Raw genomic sequence first — 21,832 nt, forward strand, 5'->3', positions numbered from 1 at the left:
CACTGGAGGGGGAAAGAAGAAAAGGGGTGACGGTGGGGTGAATATTATCAAAATAGATTACAGGAATGTATGCACATGGCATAAAGACACCCACTAAAAACTGTAAAAATCAAAAGGGGCAAGGGTATGGTGGGTAGGAAAGAATAATAAAAGGGATGAACTTGATCAAAGTATAATACATCCATGCATGAGACACTACGGTGAAGCCCCTTTGTGTGATTAATACATGCTAATAAAAATGAAATACACATGTGCTTCAACAGAGTTGAACTCTGATAACACTGAAGTTAAAGAAGCCAGACACAAAATTCACATATTATGTTATTCCATTTATATGAAACGTCCCTAATAGGCAAATCCATAAATACAGAAAGTAAATTGTTTGCCGAGGACTGGGAGAGGAACTGTTATGGGGTGTCTTTTTTAGGGGTGACAAATTTTTGGAATTGGGCAGAGGTGATAGTGGCACAACTTCATGAACACACTGAAAACCATTGAATTGTTCACTTTAAAAGGGGGGATTTAATGGTAAGTGAAATATATGCCAACAAATTCTTTAAAAAGAAGGGCTCTTACAAAACCCAATGATGAAAATGAACCATAAGTGTAGGAATGAAACTCAAGCCTCTGTGTCACCAGGCTAGGGAGGAATGTTGACAAAATTGAGTTTGGGAATACATGTGGGGAAAAGGTGCCTCTCAGCCCTTGCTCGTGTCAGTATAAACTGACACATGCATTTGAATAGGTAACTTAGTAGTACCTATCGAAGGAGATAAAGCACTTACCCTGTGGTCAAGGATTTTCATTTGTAGCAATCTCAAATCAATGAGCTGGCAGGTTAGCATCAGTGAACGCTCTTTCCTATCATAAAGGCAATAACCATAAGGAATAGTCATAAATTATGCAGCAAATTCCTGCAGCCAAATTCAGCTCTTACTCTGGCTTCTTTTTGGAAATATAATGTGTTTACTATGAACATGAAGTTTCTGCTCTTTTAATCTCCTTACGCAAACTACATAGAGAGAAAGTAGTATTCTCTCCTAAATATGGGATCTTGTTTCTAGGGATCCTGACTATCTCCTGGCAAAACGGTTAATGAATCTACTTACAGTTACAGCTTTCTGTTTTGCAAAGTAGGCATTCTACTGCTTGAGTCCCACCTCCAGTGCATTTTGCTCTCATTATTTTGGAGATGGGGTCTGGTGAACTATTTGCCCAGGCTGGTTTGATCGTGATCCTCTGGATCTCAGCCTCCCAAGTAACTAGGATTACAGCACCCAGATCTAGTCTCTTGATGAAAGAAATGTGCAGAAGAGGGCAAGAGAAAGAAACCCTGAGCCTTTACCAAATTCCATGAAGCTGCCAAAAAGCTAAGAAGTATTCTGAGTGACTTATATGTGAAGCCTCATGACAATAAGCAGACTGACAAGGTCAATGATACTGAAGGAAATGCCTCAGGGAACTTGTATATTTTGCTCCTTTCTTTCTCTGAAACTGATGTCTCTTTAAATACACCACTGCTATTATTTGTAGACACTGAGTTTGTTCATCAAATAGAGTTCTTTCAATGCATAGAACACCTCCAAAGAGGAAAATCATGTCAACCTACTTTTCTAATTAGTCAATGAAAATACACCCCAAAGTCAACTTATCAAATTGTAGCCTAAGTACAAAGCAAGGTGAAATAAAATCTAAAAAGAAAACCTACCACCTAACCTGCAAGGTGGCAAGTGACAGCTAAGCCTCCAGGATGCCTATGGCATCACTGCCTCTGTGGAGCTGATCCCAGGGAAGGAAGCATGGTGTAATCATTAGCCCACTGGCCACCCCCACCCAGGTGTCCTCCTCCTCCCTACCCAACATGGTGAGATGTGGTAGGAGGCCAGGGATTATGACATAAGCAAATGCTGAACCAGGTAAATGCCAGCCATGAGCTTCCCAGTAGGGACACCACCTGTGAAAGCCTCATAAACAGCCAACTTCCTGCAACCCCCTCACCTGAGGGAGGAGGGTGCCCTCCATTGGAGAACCGACAGCAGGGTTCTAGCAGAAGCAGCACTGAAATTCTAGCGACCAGCTACAAATCATGTAGGCGCCATGGAGACTGCTATGTGCGTCTGTTCGCCATGCTGTACATGGGAAAGATGCTGCCCTCAGTCGTGTTCCTGTCTCTGCTGCAAGTTCATCTTCACCTCGGAGCGGAACTGCACCTGCTTCCCCTGCCCTTACAAGGATGAGCGTAACTGCCAGTGTTGCCACTGCACCTGTGCCGAGAACCCCAACTGCCACTGGTGCTGCTGCTCCTGGGCCAACGACCCCAACTGCAAGTACTGCTGCACGGCCAGCAGCAACATCAAGTGCTACTACTACGAAAGCCGCTGCTGCCGCAATGCCACCTTCACCTTCCGCAGGGGTCGCCTCCGAACCATCCACACCGCGTGAGTGCTGGGGACCAAACATGGGGCCACGCCCACTCAGCAAAACATAGGGCCTCATGCTAGCTGTGGGGTCCTCCAGGACAGGCCATTGCTTCCTTGAGTCCATTTCTTTTTCTTTTGATAGGACTGGAGTTTTGAACTCAGGGCTTCATGCTTACTAGGCAGGTGCTCTTATCACTTGAGCCACACCTCCAGCCTTTTCTGCTCTGGTTATTTTGGAGACAGGGTTTTGCTTTTTGCCCAGGATCATCCTCTTATTTTACACTTCCCACAGTCACTGGGATGACAGGTACACAGCACCACACCCAGCTTTTTCTGTTGACATGGGGGCAGGGGGTCTCATGAACTTTTTTGCGCAGAATGGCCCTGCACAACAATCCTACCAATCTCGGCCTCACAAGTAGCTAAGATTACAGGTGTGAACCACTGGTGACTGACCTGAGTCCATTTCTTTATCTGAAAAAAGGAAACCAACAATGTTGTGATAATTAAGTGTATCCTAGACAGTCACCAGACCTGTGTAGACCCAGCTCCAAAGCCAAGCTCCATTAACTATGTGAACACCTATTGCAGCCCTCTGAACCCCAACTCTCTCAACCGTGTGAAATAGCAATAGCTAATACTTAGTACATAAGCAATTTTCCAGGCACTCTGCATGTGACCCCACCTAACACCCCGTGCCCATTGGAACCTTGGAGAGGTTAAGTTTCCTGGGATCACACAGCTAGCTGTAAGGTGCATAGTCAGGATTTGAACACAGAACCATTTCTCTTCACTTTAAAATGATGTCCTGCAAAATGGAGGCAATGATACCTGCCATTATATGGATTTCCTTATGGTCTCTTAAGGGATACAAAAATACAAATTGTTCTTCATCTTCATCTTATGAATTTATGACATCCACAACATTTACTGAAAAAGTAAGAACCTCTATGGGCCCCATTTGACACTGACACACATATAAGAACCCATGAAGCACCCATGAAGTATGTGCACCGTAAGACGACAAGAAAGAGAACAATGGGAGGCAGGTTGGAAGGCTTTCCAGGCTGGAATAGACATTCTGTAAGCACAGGTCTGGTGATGTCAAGGGAAACACATGATTCATCTTACAATTAAGCACTTAGGAGATGCTTAGTAAATCTTACTGTCTATCCCTGGTCCTCTCGTGGTCTTGCATGGGTAGAGAATCCAGGGGTTCTGGGTGCAAGTCTAAGTATTGTGAAAAGTAGTGACCACACTACTGTCTCCTATCAACTGCCCCATTCTCTGCGTATGAGCAGTGAAGTCATTGAGTCCCTTTCAACTGGAGAGGGATGGAGTTAGTGCTAGGGGAAGAAGCCTCAGGAAGCAGTGACTCCCAAACTCTGCTTGCATTGAAATGTCCTGGGTAATTTTTAAAAGATACTCATACTTGGCCTCCACCCCTCGAACATTCCACTGTTTATTAGTCTGGGATGCAACCTGTGTATCAGAATTGTAGAAGCCCCCCAGTTCAGGTGATTCTAATGTGCACAGTAGCCTGGAGGGACAAGGAATGGGGACTTGCCAGTCAGGTGAAACAGTAAGAAGCCAGCCAGGTGCAAGAACAGACCTGAATTTGGGAGAAAAGAGGCCATTGCAGAGGGGCAGAGGCAGGAGGCCTCAGCAGGAAGACAAAGCTGCTGGGCTTGGTATCTGCTTTGGCATCAAACCATGGCCCTGAGTGCCCTTTCACAGTTGAGTCTTTCAGAGGCAGAGTGGGATTGCTATGCAGGTGCCAGGAGGCACCTCTCTCATGGATTCTGAACCCTAGCCTCCCTTTCCCCTCATTGCCACCCTGCTTGGTCTCTTGCCATCCTGTCTCACTTTAGCCTCACACATGCCTCTCAGCCTTACTCTTTTCCTTACTTTCCACCATAGCTCCCTGTCTCTTGGCCCTGAACTCACTCTCTCTTCCCAATACCTTCTTTCTGAATCCTTACACTGTATCTCTCTATGTTATATCCTGATTCTTTTAATCAAACCAAAGAAGTCCACCAGCCACCACATGTACAACTGACCTGCACTTCCAAGTGCGTGTTGGGAGTCTAGGGAGAATGCTGGGAAGCAAAGAGGAAACAGAATTGAGACAGTGATGCTGGCAGGCTTGGAGGCCAGCATCCAAGTCCGAAGGGATGAGCTCTCCAGGTGCCTGAAGGTACCCAAAGGGGCAGTCTCAGCCACCACAGGGCCACTCTAGTGCAGTACGCTTGGGAAGCACCTTTGACTTTGATCTGAGGCATAGGCCCCTGGCCAAAGGAGTGGGAAAGGAGGCAGAGATCAAGGGAAAGCAGGTAGGCAAAAGCACAAGTGAACACAGCCCCAAGGTCAAGACCAATACCCAAAAGATAGGAACAGCCACAACTTGTATAACTGTTGATACTTGCATTCCCATACCCAATTCATTCATTTTTATAAACTGCTTTTGCTCTGATTTTGACTTCTTAGACTATAAACTTGAATTTTACAAATATGCTTTCACTTCATCCATACTTCTTACAATTAATCGTATGAAATCTGCCACAGACATAGGGCAAATAAAGAACCTTAACACACACAACAGTAGAAGAACATGCTTTTGTAAACTTGACCACCATGTTCCTCTACCATGGCTTCCTTCTCTACTGTGGACATCAGCTGACTAGTAGCAGAGAGAGTAATTATAATGGCTGCTGCTGAAGGCTTAGTATCTATGGGCAGCTAAGCACTTAGTATGGATTATCTCATTTGAACTTTATAAACCTCCATGAAGGAAGTAGTACCGCAAGCTTTATTTATGGGTAAGAAAACAGAAGACAAGAAAGATTAAGAAAGTCTTCCCAAAAGCACAGCTCTAGAATGGTCTGTTCATATGCCATCTGCCCCAGAGGCCTTATTCATTAGGCTTGGCTCACATATGGATCTCCCAGTGTCCTAGAAAGAACACTTAGCCACTTTCCATGTTAGGTACATTAATAATGATAATCAATGCCTTTCAGACCCAACCCATAAAGACAGGGTTGGGTTTATTGACTCATTGCAGTAAGTGGGCCACTGTGATCTACTTTGGTAAGAAGGCATCAGTAAGTTATGATAGGACTTGGGCTTATATTGGGTAAGATTTATCTTAATAAATCTTGACTAAAAGATAGGCAGAACAGAGTGAGCCTAAATCTGCAACTGGGGAGGAAAAAACCCCAATTACGTGCATAAACCCAGATTGGGAGAGTGTTTGGTCATATTTGCGGTTTGGATAATGTTCTTGACTGAATTGCAAGTCTATGACGTGCTCCTGCCTCTACTCTGACCCATCACAACCATGGTGGCCTTCTCTAATGTTGGTGTTCCATAATATTATTGATGGCCAACAGAGCACCAGGGACTAGCTGACAGCTCCAGGCTCCTCTGCTGCTTTTCTCTTGTTCAAGAGTGGCAGGACACAGTCGCAGAACTCTTACTGCTGCAGCGACTGCACTCAGTCCTTGAAGGTATCAAATGCAATTTAAATCCTCCCAGGAAACACTATGGCCTCGGCACCGATTGCCTGAGGAAAACAGGCAGAGAAAGTTAACTCCCTTATCTTGGTTAACTATCTTCCCTGAGGTCACCAGGTAAAAGATAATGGAGTCAGGCTTAGAAGCCAGGCAACCCTAGCAAGATCCCATATCCTCATCAGCCCACTTGGACCACTTGTCAGTGACTGAGGTGAGAAGTAAATAAAGAGCGCACTTGAACTTGACTGCTGAAGCCTTTGCTTGCTTCTTTCAGCTCCAAGATTGCCCTGCGCTTGGGCAGCAGTGACACTCAAGTAGAGGAAGTGAAGACTACTCAGGTGAGCAGTCACCTGATAGACCACCTCGCCTGTCCCCTGTGCAACCGGCTGCGTCTGCACTCCTTCATGCTGCCCTGCCACCACAGCCTGTGCGAGAAGTGCCTGCGGCACTTGCAAAAGAATGCCGAGGTCACCGAAAACTTCTTCATCCTCATCTGCCCAGTGTGCGACCGCTCGCACTGCATGCCCTATAGCGACAAAATGCACCTGCCGGAGAACTACCTGCGCGGGCGCCTCACCAAGCGCTACATGCAGCAGCATGGCTACCTCAAGTGGCGCTTCGACCGCTCCTCGGGTCCCATCCTCTGCCAGGTCTGCCGCAGCCAGCGCATCGCCTACAAGCGCTGTGTCACCTGCCGCCTCAACCTGTGCAACGACTGCCTCAAGACCTTCCACTCGGACGTGGCCATGCAGGACCACGTCTTCGTGGACACCAGCGCTGAGGACCAGGATGAGAAGATTTGCATCCACCACCCGTCCAGTCGCATCAGTGAATACTGCCGCAATGACAACGAGCTGCTTTGCACCTTCTGCAAGGTCGCTTTCCACAATGGCCATGAGACGGTCAGCCTCATAGACGCCTGCTCCGAGAGGGCTTCCGCTCTCTTTAGCGCCATTGCCAAGTTCAAAGCAGGTCTGGGGACATTCTTTTCCCCATCCAGAGTAATCGTTAGCTCAGGAACTGATGAAGAAGATGGCATGGGGTGATCTGTTAGTGCCAGCATTTCTCCCACCTTATGGAGAAATCCAAGCACTGGGAAACACTGAACTAGCCTGCAAGTCATTGTCAGGGTGTCCCCACTGGACAGCTATCACCAGTCACTTACCCTCACTGTGACTTGGTTTTCTCATCTACAAGATGGGGATAAGAGTACTAACTCCCTCACTAGGCTATTGTGAGGTCTCTACATAAAACTTGAAAAAAATAGTAATAATAACCAGAATATAATAGGTGCATAACAATCCTGTAATCTTAGTTTGAATCTTCATGACTGGCCTCGTCCTCCCATTTAGAAAATTAAGACTGATCCTGCAGTATCCTGAAGTTCTGTGGATCTTTCTAAGAGGTTTTTGTCTCTGAAGTTAGAATTTTTTTTCTTCTCCTTCCTCCTCCTCCTCTTCCTCCTCTTCCTCCTCCTCCTCCTCCTCCTCCTCCTCCTCCTCCTCCTCCTCCTCCTTCTTCTTCTCTCTGTCTCTCTCTCTCTCTCTCTCTCTCTCTGCATAGTGAAAGGTTTGGGCTACTGTTGAGAATTGTGTCCAATTTATAAATCCAGGAAATTTTCCCCAGCATTTAAGAAAACAAAGTAAATGAACCAGTAGCAAACACATAATAACAAGAAGACTCACAAATAGCCAACACATCTGGACCACAGATGCACCTGCTGCATGTCTACTCATGGTGTTTACATTGGCAACATATCACCCAGCAGGCTTTCTATAAGGGAAAAATCCTAGTTCCTACAATGGAGCCACGTACAATATTATTTCATAGAATTCTGTCAAGGATCCCATAATTTCTGGATGTGTCTTCACCTGGTTAGACATAAAGACCCTAGGGATCCTTTTAGGGAATAGCTCCTCATGTAGAGGCTGACTTTGCATAGGCCTCCGGAACACATCGAGTCCAATTTCAATAATCTTACAGCACAGGAGTTAAAATCCCCTCCATGGATAAGAAATGTGTGATTCAAAGAAATGATCAGCACAGGTAGCTGGTAAGTGGTAGACCCCATCTATCTGACTCCAATGTCATATTAATTCCACAGCATTCATTTGACAACAGACTCTGTGTCTGTTGAATAGTGACTAGAATCTAAAAATAAAAGATTGGGAGAGGACCCCACTGCCACCTGAGGTCTATGACCTTAAGGAGTGGCCATAGCCAATGGCTGAAATGTACCAAATCAAGCTTTGCCCAAAAGGCAACATTTAGGAGTAGTCATTGGAAATTTTATTCTTCCTCTTACCACTACAAAGTTTAGCTTTCCTACAGAGAAAAGTGGAGTCCAGTCACTTTGTGACTCCAGCCAACTTGCAGACTGAAATCTGGAGAAAACCAACATTAATTGTGGTCTTGAGCTTTCAAGCTCAGATCTGAGGCCACAAGTTTGGCTGCTACAAGAGAGAAATATGACAGGGAAGGGTGACTAGCTATAGATGAGGGAAGTAGTAGATAAAGAAGAAGGGATGGAGAGAAATTCATTTCATAAACCTATTCCAGCCTGGTTCAGCCCAGCTACAGGTGTCACTTCCATGGTGCCCATAATGGTTTGCTCCATTTTGCTATGGTTTTATGACATCTGGAGAGATGAAAATCTTAACAGTAATGAACTTGATTGTTTTTCAGTCCGATATGAAATTGATAATGACCTGATGGAATTCAACATTTTAAAAAACAGCTTTAAAGCCGACAAGGAAGCCAAGCGAAAGGAGATCAGAAATGGATTTCTCAAATTGCGTAGCATTCTTCAAGAGAAAGAGAAAAAGATCATGGAGCAGATAGAGAATCTAGAAGTGTCCAGGCAGAAGGAGATTGAGAAGTACGTATATGTCACAACCATGAAAGTGAACCAAATGGATGGTCTGATTGCCTACTCCAAGGAAGCCCTGAAGGAGACAGGCCAAGTGGCGTTCCTGCAGTCTGCCAAGATCCTGGTGGACCAGATCGAGGATGGTATTCAGAGCACCTACAAGCCTGACCCTCAGCTACGGCTGCATTCATTGCACTGTATACCCTTGGACTTTGCCGAGCTCTCCAGCGCCATCCATGAGCTCTTCCCCATGGGTCCCAAGAAAGCAAGCTCGTCTTCGGGGGACTTGCAGCCTGCCCCCTATCCCGGGCACTCAGAAATGATGATTGCCAGAAAAGTCACTTTCAGCACCCACAGCTTTGGCAATCAGCAGATATATCGGCGAAGTTCCTCCTTATTGTCCGTCAATACCACCGAGAAGGCCAAGATGGGTCTGGAGGCCTATGGGAGAGCCCAGTCAGCTGCACTTGCAAAACCCACGGATGACTTCTATACCTACTGGAGTGCTACAGTGGAAAACCAGCCCACACAGAATAGCAGCAGCTTCCACAACTGGTACTCGTTCAATGATGGCTCTGTGAAGATCCCAGGCCCAATTGTCATTTACCAGACTCTGGTATATCCAAGAGCTGCCAAGGTAAGACAGGGGGCAGGGTACAGGACACAGAATGGAAATGAGTGGTCAAAAAAGGTTATATACCTTTGACCTCTAAGATCGGGTCACTCAAATCTCCCCTTCAGGACTCTTTATGGTCAGTCCATTCAAAAAGGGATAAGTTCCTGAAATCTTAAGCAGCTCAAGATTGGCTTAAACCAAAGGTTGAATTATGTAACTCATAGTCAAGTACAACTGAAAGCCCCACCCTGCTCTGAAGACAGCCTCCCTATTCAAAGAGAAGCAAGGTACTGTGAAGAGTCTGCTTGGAGATATAATAGGAAGAGTGCAGAAATTAGAGTTAGGAATTCATGGTCAGTATCCAGAGTACCTTCAGGCCTGACCCTCAGCTGTGGCTGCACTCCTTATTACTGCCTGCCCTTGGGCTCCAGCCTATCTGTGGTGATTCCTTTACATTGCTACCTTTCTTATAGAAAATACCCAGATGCTCCATGATTCGGAAAGATTGGAAGGATAACAAAATTCCAACTGTTATCTGCTGAGATTCATTGTTTTCTTTTTTAGGGGGAAGAGAGAGAATGAGTTCTCTCACAGATCTCTATGACTGCCACTGCCTAGCCTAGACATGAGCCCCTCCCCCTTGACCTTCCTTTATTTACTGTTTTGTGGTGCTGGGAGGGGAGCCCAGGTCCTTGCCTGTGCTTAACAAATGCTCTACCACTGAGCTCATCCCCAGTCCTGTTGACCTTCTTGACCTAACATGGACGAATGATCATTCCCTTAACATGTCTTTCGAGCCCAGTTGAACCCAAATTGAATTGCTTATGAACTATTTTATTTGAATTCACGTGTGACTACATACGATATCAGAGTGTATCTCGCCTCCTCTTAGGGTTCCCTACAGAGTCACTTCCCAGACCAGTCTATGGCCTGCTTCCACGTGGAAGACTACATCTTTCGACCTCATCATCTGAGAATATTCCCAAAGACATTCAGCATCCCTGACATCTAAACTAATGGCTCTCAAACATTCATGTGCCCTGGAAGCCTTGGTAAAATGCAGATTCTGTCCCAGTGGGTTTCAGTGGGGCCTCAGATTCTTGAGTTTCTCAAAAAAAAAAAAAAGGCCAGACACAGCCAAGCTTCACCTTACCATTCTCCTGGGACGTGGCAATCTATATTTTGCAGTCTGTGACCGACACTAAGTCTGACCACGCTATGCTAGGCAGAACATGCCCTCCCAGAGGCTATCAGACACGATAAAGTGTCCCCGACCTTCACAAAAGAGATGCCCACAACTGAGCAACTGAACTCCACTTCAAAATGATACTAAATCAGCGTAGGCGACATCAGCTCGGGGTACAGGTAGATCTCATGTCCCCGTCAACTCAGACTTCTAAGGGAGTCGGTTGGCTATTGCTCCAGAAAGGGTGGTGGTGTCTGCTGTACACTTGGGTTTAGGAAAAGACACCCATGCCACCTACTTGTTGTCCCTGGAAGAATTCAAGGAAGAGGGCTACACAGTACAACCTAGTCAAGCTACTAGCTATCAAGAGACAACACCTAGTTAGATCATCGTATTTGACTTAAAATTATCACCAATCCCTATTTTAGGGTCTTGGACTAGAGTTCATACAGGAAGCACTGGGCTGAGGAATACAAAAGATTAAGTCTATGTTGACATCAAAGCTTTAAGATTTTGGCATAGAGAATATCCTTAAAGTTACTCTCGTAAATTGTTAATATGTATTATAAAAATCCTAGAGATTTTCTAACTCAATTTTATTTTAGAAATCCTCTCCTAAGAAATTATTAAAAATTCGGATGAAGATGCATGCTCAAAAATATTCACAGCTGCATTTATTTATTAGACTACAAAATTAGAAATAACCTAAGTGTTCAACCACAGAAGGATTAAATTATTTATGGGGCAGTTTTTAAGGATAGTACTTCACTGAATTTTTAACGATAAGGGAAAATATATGAAATATAATCAGTGAGAGAAAGAAGGAATCAAAGCAAAAATATAATTCAAATTATATGTATTCATATGTGTTCTAAAATTAGGAAGAAACAATAATGAACTAAGTAGATTATGGGATTATGAGTGATAATGATTTTCTTCCTTTATACTTTTTCTGTATTTTCCAAGTATAGATTCAATGAATATGCTTGCTTTGATAATTAGAAAAATATAAGTTAACTTTTGTAAATTTATTTGTAAAATTTGGAAGTCATAAAATATGTTAATTTTATCTCAAAATACTTAAATTTCTTAAAATTTTAATAAAAGCATTAGAAATATGCTTTAAAAAATACTATTATAAAAAATATGCCAGACACCGTCTGCTGGTTACTTGTTATAAATCTCATCCCAAGAGTTGATATTTTATGTTTTCAAGTGTGAACAAATACTCTCCATTATTGGATAAGTCCTTTCACCTCTCTGGGTCATACAGAGGGTTGGACTAGGTAAGTTTTCACTTTCGAGTATTTTGTGGCTCCATTGGCATGGATTCTGATATAAAATGGTAGCTACTTTTGCTAGCAGTGCCAGGACAGCTGTCACCTCCCTGTTGACTGACAGTAACAGAACCCAGAAAAACATTCTTCTGCTCCTGAAATTCATCACACAGCTTCTAAGACTGCTGCACAAGACCTAAACCTAAGCCCTCAGCAGCTGTGGAGATGGGGCCAGCTTAACCTCACTCCACGAAGAGTCGGGGCATAGGAAAGAAAGTGGGGTGGTGTGTGCTAGTACCACAGTGATGTGTTCATTCCTCCCTAGATTTACTGGACATGCCCAACAGAAGATGTGGACTGTTTTGAGATGGAATTCTATGAGCTGGTTTCTACCTCTCCTAACAATGTGAGGACAGAGCTCTGCGGACAAATTCGGGACATAATGCAGCAGAATCTAGAGCTACACAACCTGACCCCCAATACGGAATATCTGTTTAAAGTTAGAGCCATCAATGAAAATGGTCCTGGGCAGTGGAGTGACGTCTGTAAGGTACTGTGCACATTGTTTCTAGGTGGGTTTTCTTGATAGGTTCTGGATGTGGCCTTATTAGGATAATCATAAGACTATCGTCCCTCTGGGTTTACAATACTTGTAACTCGGGACCAAAGTGAGGGCTACTGACCTCAACCAGACTTTGCAAATGAGGCCTGAGGATTCTAAGTTCTGCTTCGTTCAAAAAAAAATTTCTTCTAGGTGTTGTGTTAAGGTGCAGAGATTCAGAGGAAAATGTGCACAATCCTTGTCTCTGCGGTGCTCAGGGTCTAGTTAACAATTGGTGTGTGAGAAAATAATTACAGTGTGAGGAAAATTAAAAATGGGTGCTATCCCCAGGCAAAGATATGGTGCAAAATTTAACAAATAAGTATAGGATTTACCCCCCTTCACTTCCCCTTTCTCCCTCCCTCCCTTTTTCTCCTTCCTATGTCTGCTTCTCAGTAACTAAATGCACCATTTGGGGCCAGTCCTGAGTTTCTGCTTCCTTAAACTCAACTTGTGTATGGTTTGGGATCGTCTTGACCCAAAGTCTGTGGGATCTTAACTCCAATGCCTAACAGCATCTGACTAGCCGTACTCTGTCTGCCTCCTTGGTTAGAGGTCTCAGGGAAAGAATCCCCTGGATTTCTCCCTCTGATGATTAAGGGCAAACAGGAGATTGGGGTGGAGCTACCCCGAAGGCCAGCTCTGAGGTTCACTCTCTGCTTCTGGAGCCCAAAACCCTCATACCCTCCTTTCCTCCCACAGAGGTCAGACCCTTGCACCAGGGGGCAGTAGAGGAGGGGGCCTTCCTGGACACTTCTCCTGTGCTCCACCCAATCTCAGTGTTTGTCGGTCATTCGCACCAGAGCCTATCTCCTTCCTGATACCCTTCTCTTCAGAGCATAGAATTCTACCCCATTCCCTGGTGTGTCCTATGGACCATACCTATGGACTTTCTCTTTAATCTAATTCCATCTGCCTTTTCAGCATTCAGGAATCCCTCAGAAATGCCTTTCCCATGAAGGACACTCAGTGCTGCTACTGATTTTTATAAAATGTATCATCTTATAAAATCTATCACCTGTCACTTCTAAATGATAGGCACAAAGATGTGTAGAGATAGAAGTATGTCATCAGCCTACCGTCTCACCTTCTAGCGCTTTCTCAGGTGGACACTTGGTGGTCCCCTCCCCTCACACTGTGAACTCCTTGAGAACAAAATTCAGTCCTAATTCATCTTTCTTTCTCCCACAATGCTTACCACAGCAATATGCATATAGCAGATTCTTAATGGTTATTGAGTGAATATATGAGTGAAAATGTGACCAAACAAATGAATCTAAGAATGAATGTCTGAATTAAAGAGTAAAGAAATAAATTGATAAATAAAATTAATAATTGCAGAGTACCACAAGATGCCCGAAAGCTAAATGTTTTATACAATCAGTCAAAAAATAACATTCTTCTGAAATTGTGTTTATGCGATTAATTTACCCTCCCTGTAAGAGAACGAAATACATTCCTGGTCCTTTGCTTTTTAACACAATATCTAAATGAGCAGAGCCCTAATTAATGAGGTTTTCTGGAAGCTTCATTTTTATCTGACTTGAGGAGCTGCAATATAGATTTTTCCTTCAGAAGTAATTCTTCCTCCTTCTTGTGGTTATATTAGCATTCCAAGGGAAACACTGGTTTCCTTAACATTTGTCATGATTTGCATAAGTAAAGGCTTCAATAGCAAATGAAAATAAGATGGTGTGTTTGAATGACATTTATAAAGCTTCATAAAAGTAATGACTTTAGCTCTTTCCTATAAAATCGAAATTTTTTCCTTTGGCATCAGTGCTATGTGGGTATTTCTGAAAGGTTTCATTTAAATGCTACAAAGAGGCACCAGAACAATTTCTTATCCAAAATGCAATGTTTCCATCGTATGTGCTTTTGTAAAAGAAGTGAAATAACACCTTTTATATTTGATTTGCATAGTCTAAGACTCATTGATTTTTTTAAGATTTTTTTTTGGAGTGTAGTACATGCAGCAAGAAAAATTACCTTTAAGGCTTTTTAAAGGTCCCATTTCAAGGTCAGCTCTGTGTCAGTGTAAGTTCGTTACCACTATTCATCCCCAACACTCAGAAAGGAAGGAGTTATTGCTTCCACTATACTGCTGAGGAAACTGAGGCTCAGAGAGGGAAAGTATCTGACCATGTAACATGAAGGAGGACTTGAGTTCAAATCTAGGTCTGTATGCAAAGCCAGAGTTCTTTGGCCCCCTGTATCATAACCTGGTACAACTAAGTCTAGGGCAAGGTGGGCTCAGCCCTGAGGACAGAGGACCTCACTCAAGAGAATGATGTCAAAACCAACAGTGAAAGCTGAACTTCTATTTTTTGAGAGGCACAAACATGCCCTGGAAAGAGCATGGGATTGGGGCTCATTTACCTGGGTCCAAGTCCAACTACACTAGGTTGCTAGTTGTAGGAGGATGGCTGCCATGATGGTCTTACTGATCTGTCTTTGCCCATGGTCTCCAGCTAAGAGCCTCTAGCATCAAAGAGCCTAATGGTTTATTTTGAAGGGATAAAGAACATGTCCTGAGGTAAGTCATCTGTCCATTGGCCTCACTTTTTCCTCTTCATCTTCCTTTCATCCTCCACATAGGTGCTGACCACTGTTCTCATGTTATCATAGCCTTACTTTTTCACTTTCTCTCTTCCACTTTAAATCTCAACTAATGCCCTCGAAGTCTTCCCATGAGAAATCTAACTGCCTATCTGTGTATTGGTTTCTTTTTGCTGCTGTAGCAAATTAATGGCTGAAACCACATAATTTTTTATCATATAATTCTAGTTTTCACAAGTCCCAAATGGGTCTCACTGTGTAAAGCCAAAATATCAGCTGTGTGCTGCCTTCCTTATGAGGAAGAATTCATCTCCTTATCTTTCCCAGTTTCTAGAGGCCACCCACACTCCTTGACCTGTGGCTCCTTCTTGCATCTTCAAAACTAGCAACACTGGACCCACCCCCAGACATCCACACACTCACAGCAGCTCCAGGCCCTAAAATGAAACCTAATGTCTTTGCATTCTCTGTCTACTTAGGGTTTCATTGTTTTGCAAAGAGCTCCTGAGCTTTCATATAAGCAGAATCCTTCTGGACCCTCCCTACTTACTCTGAAGACGAGCTTGAGCCCTGGAATAAGTATAATTTAGGCTCTAGCTGGACATGATTTTTTTTCTTTTGAACTTCATATGCATAGGGTTTAATTAATCACACACCTCAGTTCATGGCTTATTATCAACACTGATCTTGACAAGGCTCTTTCCTTATTTCTGTGATCTATTTTGTGACAGTCATTCCAATATGCTTTGCGTGTATCTTTTGATCGTATATGCTCTTACAAAATGTGCATTGTCTTCAATGTGTCATTAATTTACGCAAATAGCACTGTGGTACATATCTCATTTTGTTTCTTACCCTTTTTGCCCTAAATACTAAGTTTCTAGGCTCCATCCATGTCATTATGGGCATTTTGTCCCCTACTCCTGATGCTACCTCATCCTTCATAGGGTACATTTGTTTACTGCATGTCACCTGTCCATTCAGCCAGGACAGACATGCAGTGACCTCCAATCAATGTTGCAGTGAACAGCCTTCCACGTGACGCCTTGTGTGGTTAGGATGGGCTGTGAACCCTTCTCTGGGTTATTGCATGAGTTTGCTATGGCTTCTGTTTCAAAGTGCTACAGATTGGTTGGCTTAGTCAACAGAAGCTTACTTTCTCAAAGCTCTGAAAGACCAAGATCACAGTGTCAGCAGGGTTGGTTTCTCCTGAGGCCTCTGCCCTTGGTTTAAAGATGGCCGCCTTCTCACTGTGTCCTCACGTGGTCTTCCTCAGCACATGCATCTTTGCTGTCTCTGTGTGTCCAAATTTTCTCTTCTGATAAGCACACCGGTAAGGTGAATTAGAGCTCACTCTAATGACCTCATTTTTACTTTATCATCTCTCTACAGGCCCTATCTCTCTTTCATATGGGGAATCTAGATTTAAAAAAAGAAAAGGCATGAAAGCAGAAGGGGGGCTCTTGAGTGGAAGGACTCCTGGGGGAAAAAAGGAGACAAGAGAGGATGATGAGGGTAATATTATTTGAAGTACACAATATGCAAATTTTAAAAAGGAGAACTGAAAAAGCAAGTTCCTGAATTGCCCTCAAGGTATTCTTCAAGTTAGAACTGAAGGTGTTGTCCTGGGATTCTGCTCAAAGGTCAAATTTCTGGACTGAAGATGTCACTCAGTAATGGAGACTTGTTAGCATATGTGTACCCTGAGTTCCATCCCCAAAATAAAACCAAAACTAGAAAGATTTAATCTCTCCTGCTGAAGTATTTGTAGATGAAATGGTATGCTTTAAAATGCTCCAGGAAAGTAGCAGTGGCTGGGGGTGGGAAAGCAAGATTTGGAAAATACTAAAGCCGGGTGATAAGTTCCCTACGCTACTCTCTCTACCATTATGTATACTGGGATATTTTCCTAATGAAAAAAATTAAATAAAATGAAAAATAAATAAAGGCCCTATTTCCAAATAGAATCACATTCTGATATACTGGGGTTTGGGTCTTGAAAATATGAATTTTGGAAAGATACAATTCAGCCCATATCTGATATACACCATGAGTGAGATTTCCAGGTCATAGAGTAAATGAATACTTAATCTGACCACATTCATGAATACTTCCATAAGGCCACACGTGGCACACACTTCTAATCCCAGCTACTCTGTGTCTAAGGTCAGCCCCGAGCAAAACACATGAGACCCTACCCCAAAAAATAAAGCAGAAATGGCTGGGGGCATGGCTCAAGTGGGAAAGCACCTGCATATCAAGCATAAGGCCCTGAGTTCAATTTCAAGTACTGCCACCCTAAATAAGACTTTCATAAAGAACAGATGAGCATCCCTATGTACTAAACCCCACTACATTTCACAAGATCTAGCTTTCTACAATTTTGCTAGTCCAATGGATATAAAGTGATATCTTCTTATTGTTGTAACTCTCATTTCAATTGTAATACAGCCTGTTAAAATCCTTTGCCCACCTTTCTATTGCAGTTTTCTTTTTCTGTGTGATTTGCAGGATGTCCTTACACATTCCAGGTGATGGTTTTAGACATTGCTAATATTTTCTTCCCATCTGACATTTGTCTATTTGCTTTGTTCATGAAATAGCAGAAATTTTCAACTTTGGTGGAACCAAAGTCATCTGTTTTTTCCTGATGGTTTGACCTTTAGAAGTTTTGTGTCAAATCTCCTTCCCTCAATTTAGATTACAAAGATAATCTATATATTTATTTTATTAAATTAACAATTTCACCTCTAAAACCATCCACCAAGTGTCTCTTCTCCATTAGCATGTAATAAAGGTTCCTGTATATTTACATGGTTTGTCCCTGAGTTCTCTGTAATATTCGTGCATCTGTTCTTACCACACTGATTTTACAGTTTTTAATACTGGCTCTGTGCTAGGTCGTGATAAACTGCTAAGTATCTCCATTACCTTCCTTTCTTTTTAAAGATCTATTTAGCTAATCATGGAGATTTATTCCTTCACATGATTTGGAGTAAGTAAATTTCACTCTTTTTATGAAATCCACTGGGAAGACACTGATCTTTAATTAGGAGACAAATAACATTTTTGTAAATATTTCTGAACATTTATTCAAACTATCTTATGTACACTTTACTAGGGTCTTTAAGTTTTTTAAATAAAGATATTATGTATTCCTGGTTAAAGTAGATAGTTTAGAGATCTAACATACAGCATGAGGACTATAGTTAATAATATTATATTGTGTAGTAGAAATTTTGCTAAGCTTTTAGATGCTTTATCATACACACAAAAGGTAATTGTGTGACATAATGTGATAAATTAATTACTTTCAATATCGATTCTCACTGTCTATCTGTTACAAAACATGTCAACCTTAAACATATTCAATAAGAAAAAGTAAATAGTTTAGATTTAGTTGATACTATGAGTGCTATAAGTTTTATATAATTTCTAGTAGATGGCTAGTTTAGAATAAAAACTATTGCTCTTTGTAGATTAATCTTGATTCTAGCAATCTTTTAAAACTGTTTTATTATTCTGAGAACTTATCTGTTGATTCTTTTTGTTTTTCCAGGCATATTATCCTATCATCTATAAATAATGATGGTTTTATCCTTTCCTTTTAATCTTTGAACCTTATATATTTTTCTATTACATTATTTTTTTTCTTTACCAATAGTTTTGGCTAGGGCCTTGAGTCATGCACCGAATGGTAGCAGTTGTACCTTGTCATAGTCCTGATCTTTAAGTTTCTCCTCTGAGCTATTTTTTTCATTTAGTTTTTGTAACATATAATCCTACTTCTAAGCTTCTGAGATTTTGTGCATAGTGAACCTTGGTTGTTTTACTTTTTTTGGCAGTACTTGAGATAATAATATGATTTTTCTCTTTTAGGCCATTATTAATGAAATGAGTTACAATGATTTTTTGGGAGCTGGAGATTAAGCTCAGGGCTTTGTACTTGCTACAACTGAGCTTCAACCTTAACCCACAGTGATTGACTTTTCTGACACTTAACTCTACTTGCATTCATGGGATAAACCCCATGTGATTGTCATGTGTTATTTTTAATATACTACTTTAATAACTTTTTCAGTCAGCTCATATTTTATTTTAGATTACTGCATCTATGAGCATAAGTGAACATGGCTTATAATTTTTTGCTTATATTATTTTTACCTGGTTCTGGAATCAATATTTCACTAGCTTAACAAGAGAAACTGGGAGGCTTTTGCTCTTCTCCTATTTTCTAGGCCAGCTTTGTCTTAAAAGTTTAGTAGGATGTATTTGGAAAGCAATCTAAGCCTGGAGCCTCGGGGCAAGGAAGAGAGGCCAACTATCATTTCAATTTCTTTAGTAGTTCAGAATCTTCTTCTGTCTCTGTTCTATCTGAGCATCTTGTTCATAGAAACATCTCCACCCTCTCTGCCCTGTTCATATGTCACACAGTCTTTGTTTTTGAAGAACCTGACTATAGTTTGAGAAAAAAACTCAAATTCTCTATTTTTTGGAGTCAGTTCCTAGCCCCACATACCTCTTCCTTGTTGCCCCACTGTCTCTGTGTACATATCTTATTTAACTTTTATCTCTCTGTGTTATCTCCATTTTTACCCAGCAGTGGGTAATGCATTGTCATGTATATAACATGACATTTACCTTGCATTAGGTCCTGTTTTCTCTAAAACCAAAAATAAATTTTATAAAAGTAAAGAGTAAAATGCTAACAAGTATCTACAATTTTGCCCTTTCCCTTGGTATACAAATATTGAAGGTTAAAGGCTTTTTGTACATAGAGACTTTGTACTTTGTAGCAACATTTCTTTTCATCCTCCAAGCTCCACCCTAACCCACTTGCCCCCAAAGTCTGTTCGTCTCTAAGAAGAGAGCATTGACCAGGAGAACTCTTTCATCCCTGGGTACCAACTTTATTCCCTAAATGCCTTCTCAGTAAATATGGATTGGAGGGGGTGGGGGTGAAGCTGCCACCAGAGAAATGGAGAAAGCCACCACCTGCAAGGAGAAGCACATATAAGCTGAGTCTGTGAGGTTTCACAGTGCCTTTCTTAGCCTCCGTGCCCTGTGCCAGGTAGCGCTGACCGTTCACTGATCAAAGATAGTATGAAGCATTCCTGCCTGTGTCAAAGGGCAATAATTGAGAGTTTCAAATTACAGTCTATTCCGTAGTCTACTTTTCTAAGAACCTTGTCTTTCCTATAACCAGTGTCAAGTCTATAGGGATGAAAGACAGTCATTTCCCCAACACCCCCATCAAGGTACTCCCAGTCTGGTAAGATAATTCAAACACATTAGCTGATATTTATACAATGAGCTGTGATAGAAGCAAGCCAGAGGCTAGGGAAAGTGCAGGGGGCTGCTGTATGGCGAAGCCCACCTAGGGTTCAGCTCCATCATACTATCAGCACTCAGTTACGTGAGCTGCCTGAAGGAACATAGGACCTGGTCCATGAAATCACAACCATACCACATGGTGGCTGTGGAACTTTGTGGAAGTTGTTTGGTCCTCTGAGCTGAGCCTGGGTCTCCACCTCTGAAGTGGGCTCATAGCACCGGTTTCATGGGGTTGTCAGGAAGAGTTAACCAGATGATATGGGGTAGGGGATCCTGGAAACTGTTGTTCCTCTGTGATTGGTGCCATGGCTCTTTGCTTCTGATTGCAGGTGGTCACACCAGATGGCCGTGGGAAGAACCGAGCTAAGTGGGGCCTGCTGAAGAGTATCCAGTCAACCCTTCAGAAGCGCTTCTGAGCCCCATCAGCCCCTCAGAGATGCACTCTAAATAGACATATATATATACACACACATATGCATATGTATTTTTCTCACCATATTCTTCAAGGAGGTTGTAGATGAATGTTCCCAGGACCTCTGAGCTTTCCAACAGGAGTCTTCTAAGCAGCAATAAAAGGAAATGCCTGATACCATGACCTGCTGTTTGTTCATGATGATGAAACAAAGATTCAAAACAGTCAGCAAGTCTCTAAGTCTCTATCAGCTCAGGTCTAGCCCTAGGGGCTCAGAATTTCATGGTGCCAGGCATGGACCGTGCTCATGCCCCTGAGGGATAAAAAGAGCACTAGGCCAGACTGAACTAGCTATCTATTTCAATGTTGAGCAGCCAACATCGTGACACTGTTCTTCATGATTACTGAGCCTAAATGTGTCTTCTTCCCGTGATGTTCATCCCATGGTCTAAGATGTGCCTGTAAGTCACAAAGAAGGAAGACCCTCTCTCTTCTCCATACTCCTCCCATGCCCCAAAGCAAAGCAGGAAGAGCAGAATGACTGCCTGTCTGTATTACAGGATTACAACAATGGATGCCACAGAGCTTTGCCATGATCCTGTACCATAAGTGATGGCTTGAAGGTCACCATCAGGTTTGGTACTACCGTGTAATCATGTCTGTAAAAAGCTTCAGAGTCATCATTAGGGGGAGCAAATTAAATGCTATGCCTGCAGAGATTTTACTACTGATAAACTAAATTAAAATTTAAAAAATTGTGAGTGGACAATATGAATATTGCATTATAATGATCACACCTACTCTTGGCACCAAAATAAAAAGACTGGGCTACAATTAAATAAGTCATAGTGCCTTGATCTTGCTTCTCTAGAGAACACAAACTTGCCTTCAGCTGGGTTCTCTGTGAAGCTCATTGAACCAGTAGCTGAACCTTCTACCAAAGATAGGTGGATTTCTGAACAACATAGAAACCCCTCTGCATATTTTTGGTCCCTGAAGTTATGATCCACATGGAAACCCCACTCTCAAGTCCATCCTTGAGGTAC

The 21,832-nt window shown here is 42.5% G+C and overlaps 1 protein-coding gene across 1 annotated transcript; it reads left to right on the plus strand.

The window, feature by feature from the left end:
* The first annotated feature begins 2,097 nt into the window (after positions 1 to 2,097).
* Trim42 (tripartite motif containing 42) lies at positions 2,098 to 20,790 on the plus strand. The gene is made up of 5 exons (XM_020167655.2): positions 2,098 to 2,438; positions 6,207 to 6,904; positions 8,618 to 9,438; positions 12,206 to 12,430; positions 20,704 to 20,790. Exons 1-5 carry the CDS (start codon positions 2,098 to 2,100, stop codon positions 20,788 to 20,790), a joined length of 2,172 nt encoding a protein of 723 aa, XP_020023244.1.
* The last annotated feature ends 1,042 nt before the right edge of the window (positions 20,791 to 21,832 follow it).

This window comes from Castor canadensis, chromosome 17 (genome assembly GCF_047511655.1).
Source record: "Castor canadensis chromosome 17, mCasCan1.hap1v2, whole genome shotgun sequence".
Taxonomy (NCBI): domain Eukaryota; kingdom Metazoa; phylum Chordata; class Mammalia; order Rodentia; family Castoridae; genus Castor; species Castor canadensis.

Coding starts and splice junctions, on each gene's coding strand:
- Trim42 (XM_020167655.2), top strand. CDS start 2,098: ATGGAGACTGCTATGTGCGTCTGTTCGCCATGCTGTACATGGGAAAGA. Junction 2,439..6,206: donor CTCCGAACCATCCACACCGC/GTGAGTGCTGGG, acceptor TGCTTCTTTCAG/CTCCAAGATTGCCCTGCGCT. Junction 6,905..8,617: donor CATTGCCAAGTTCAAAGCAG/GTCTGGGGACAT, acceptor ATTGTTTTTCAG/TCCGATATGAAATTGATAAT.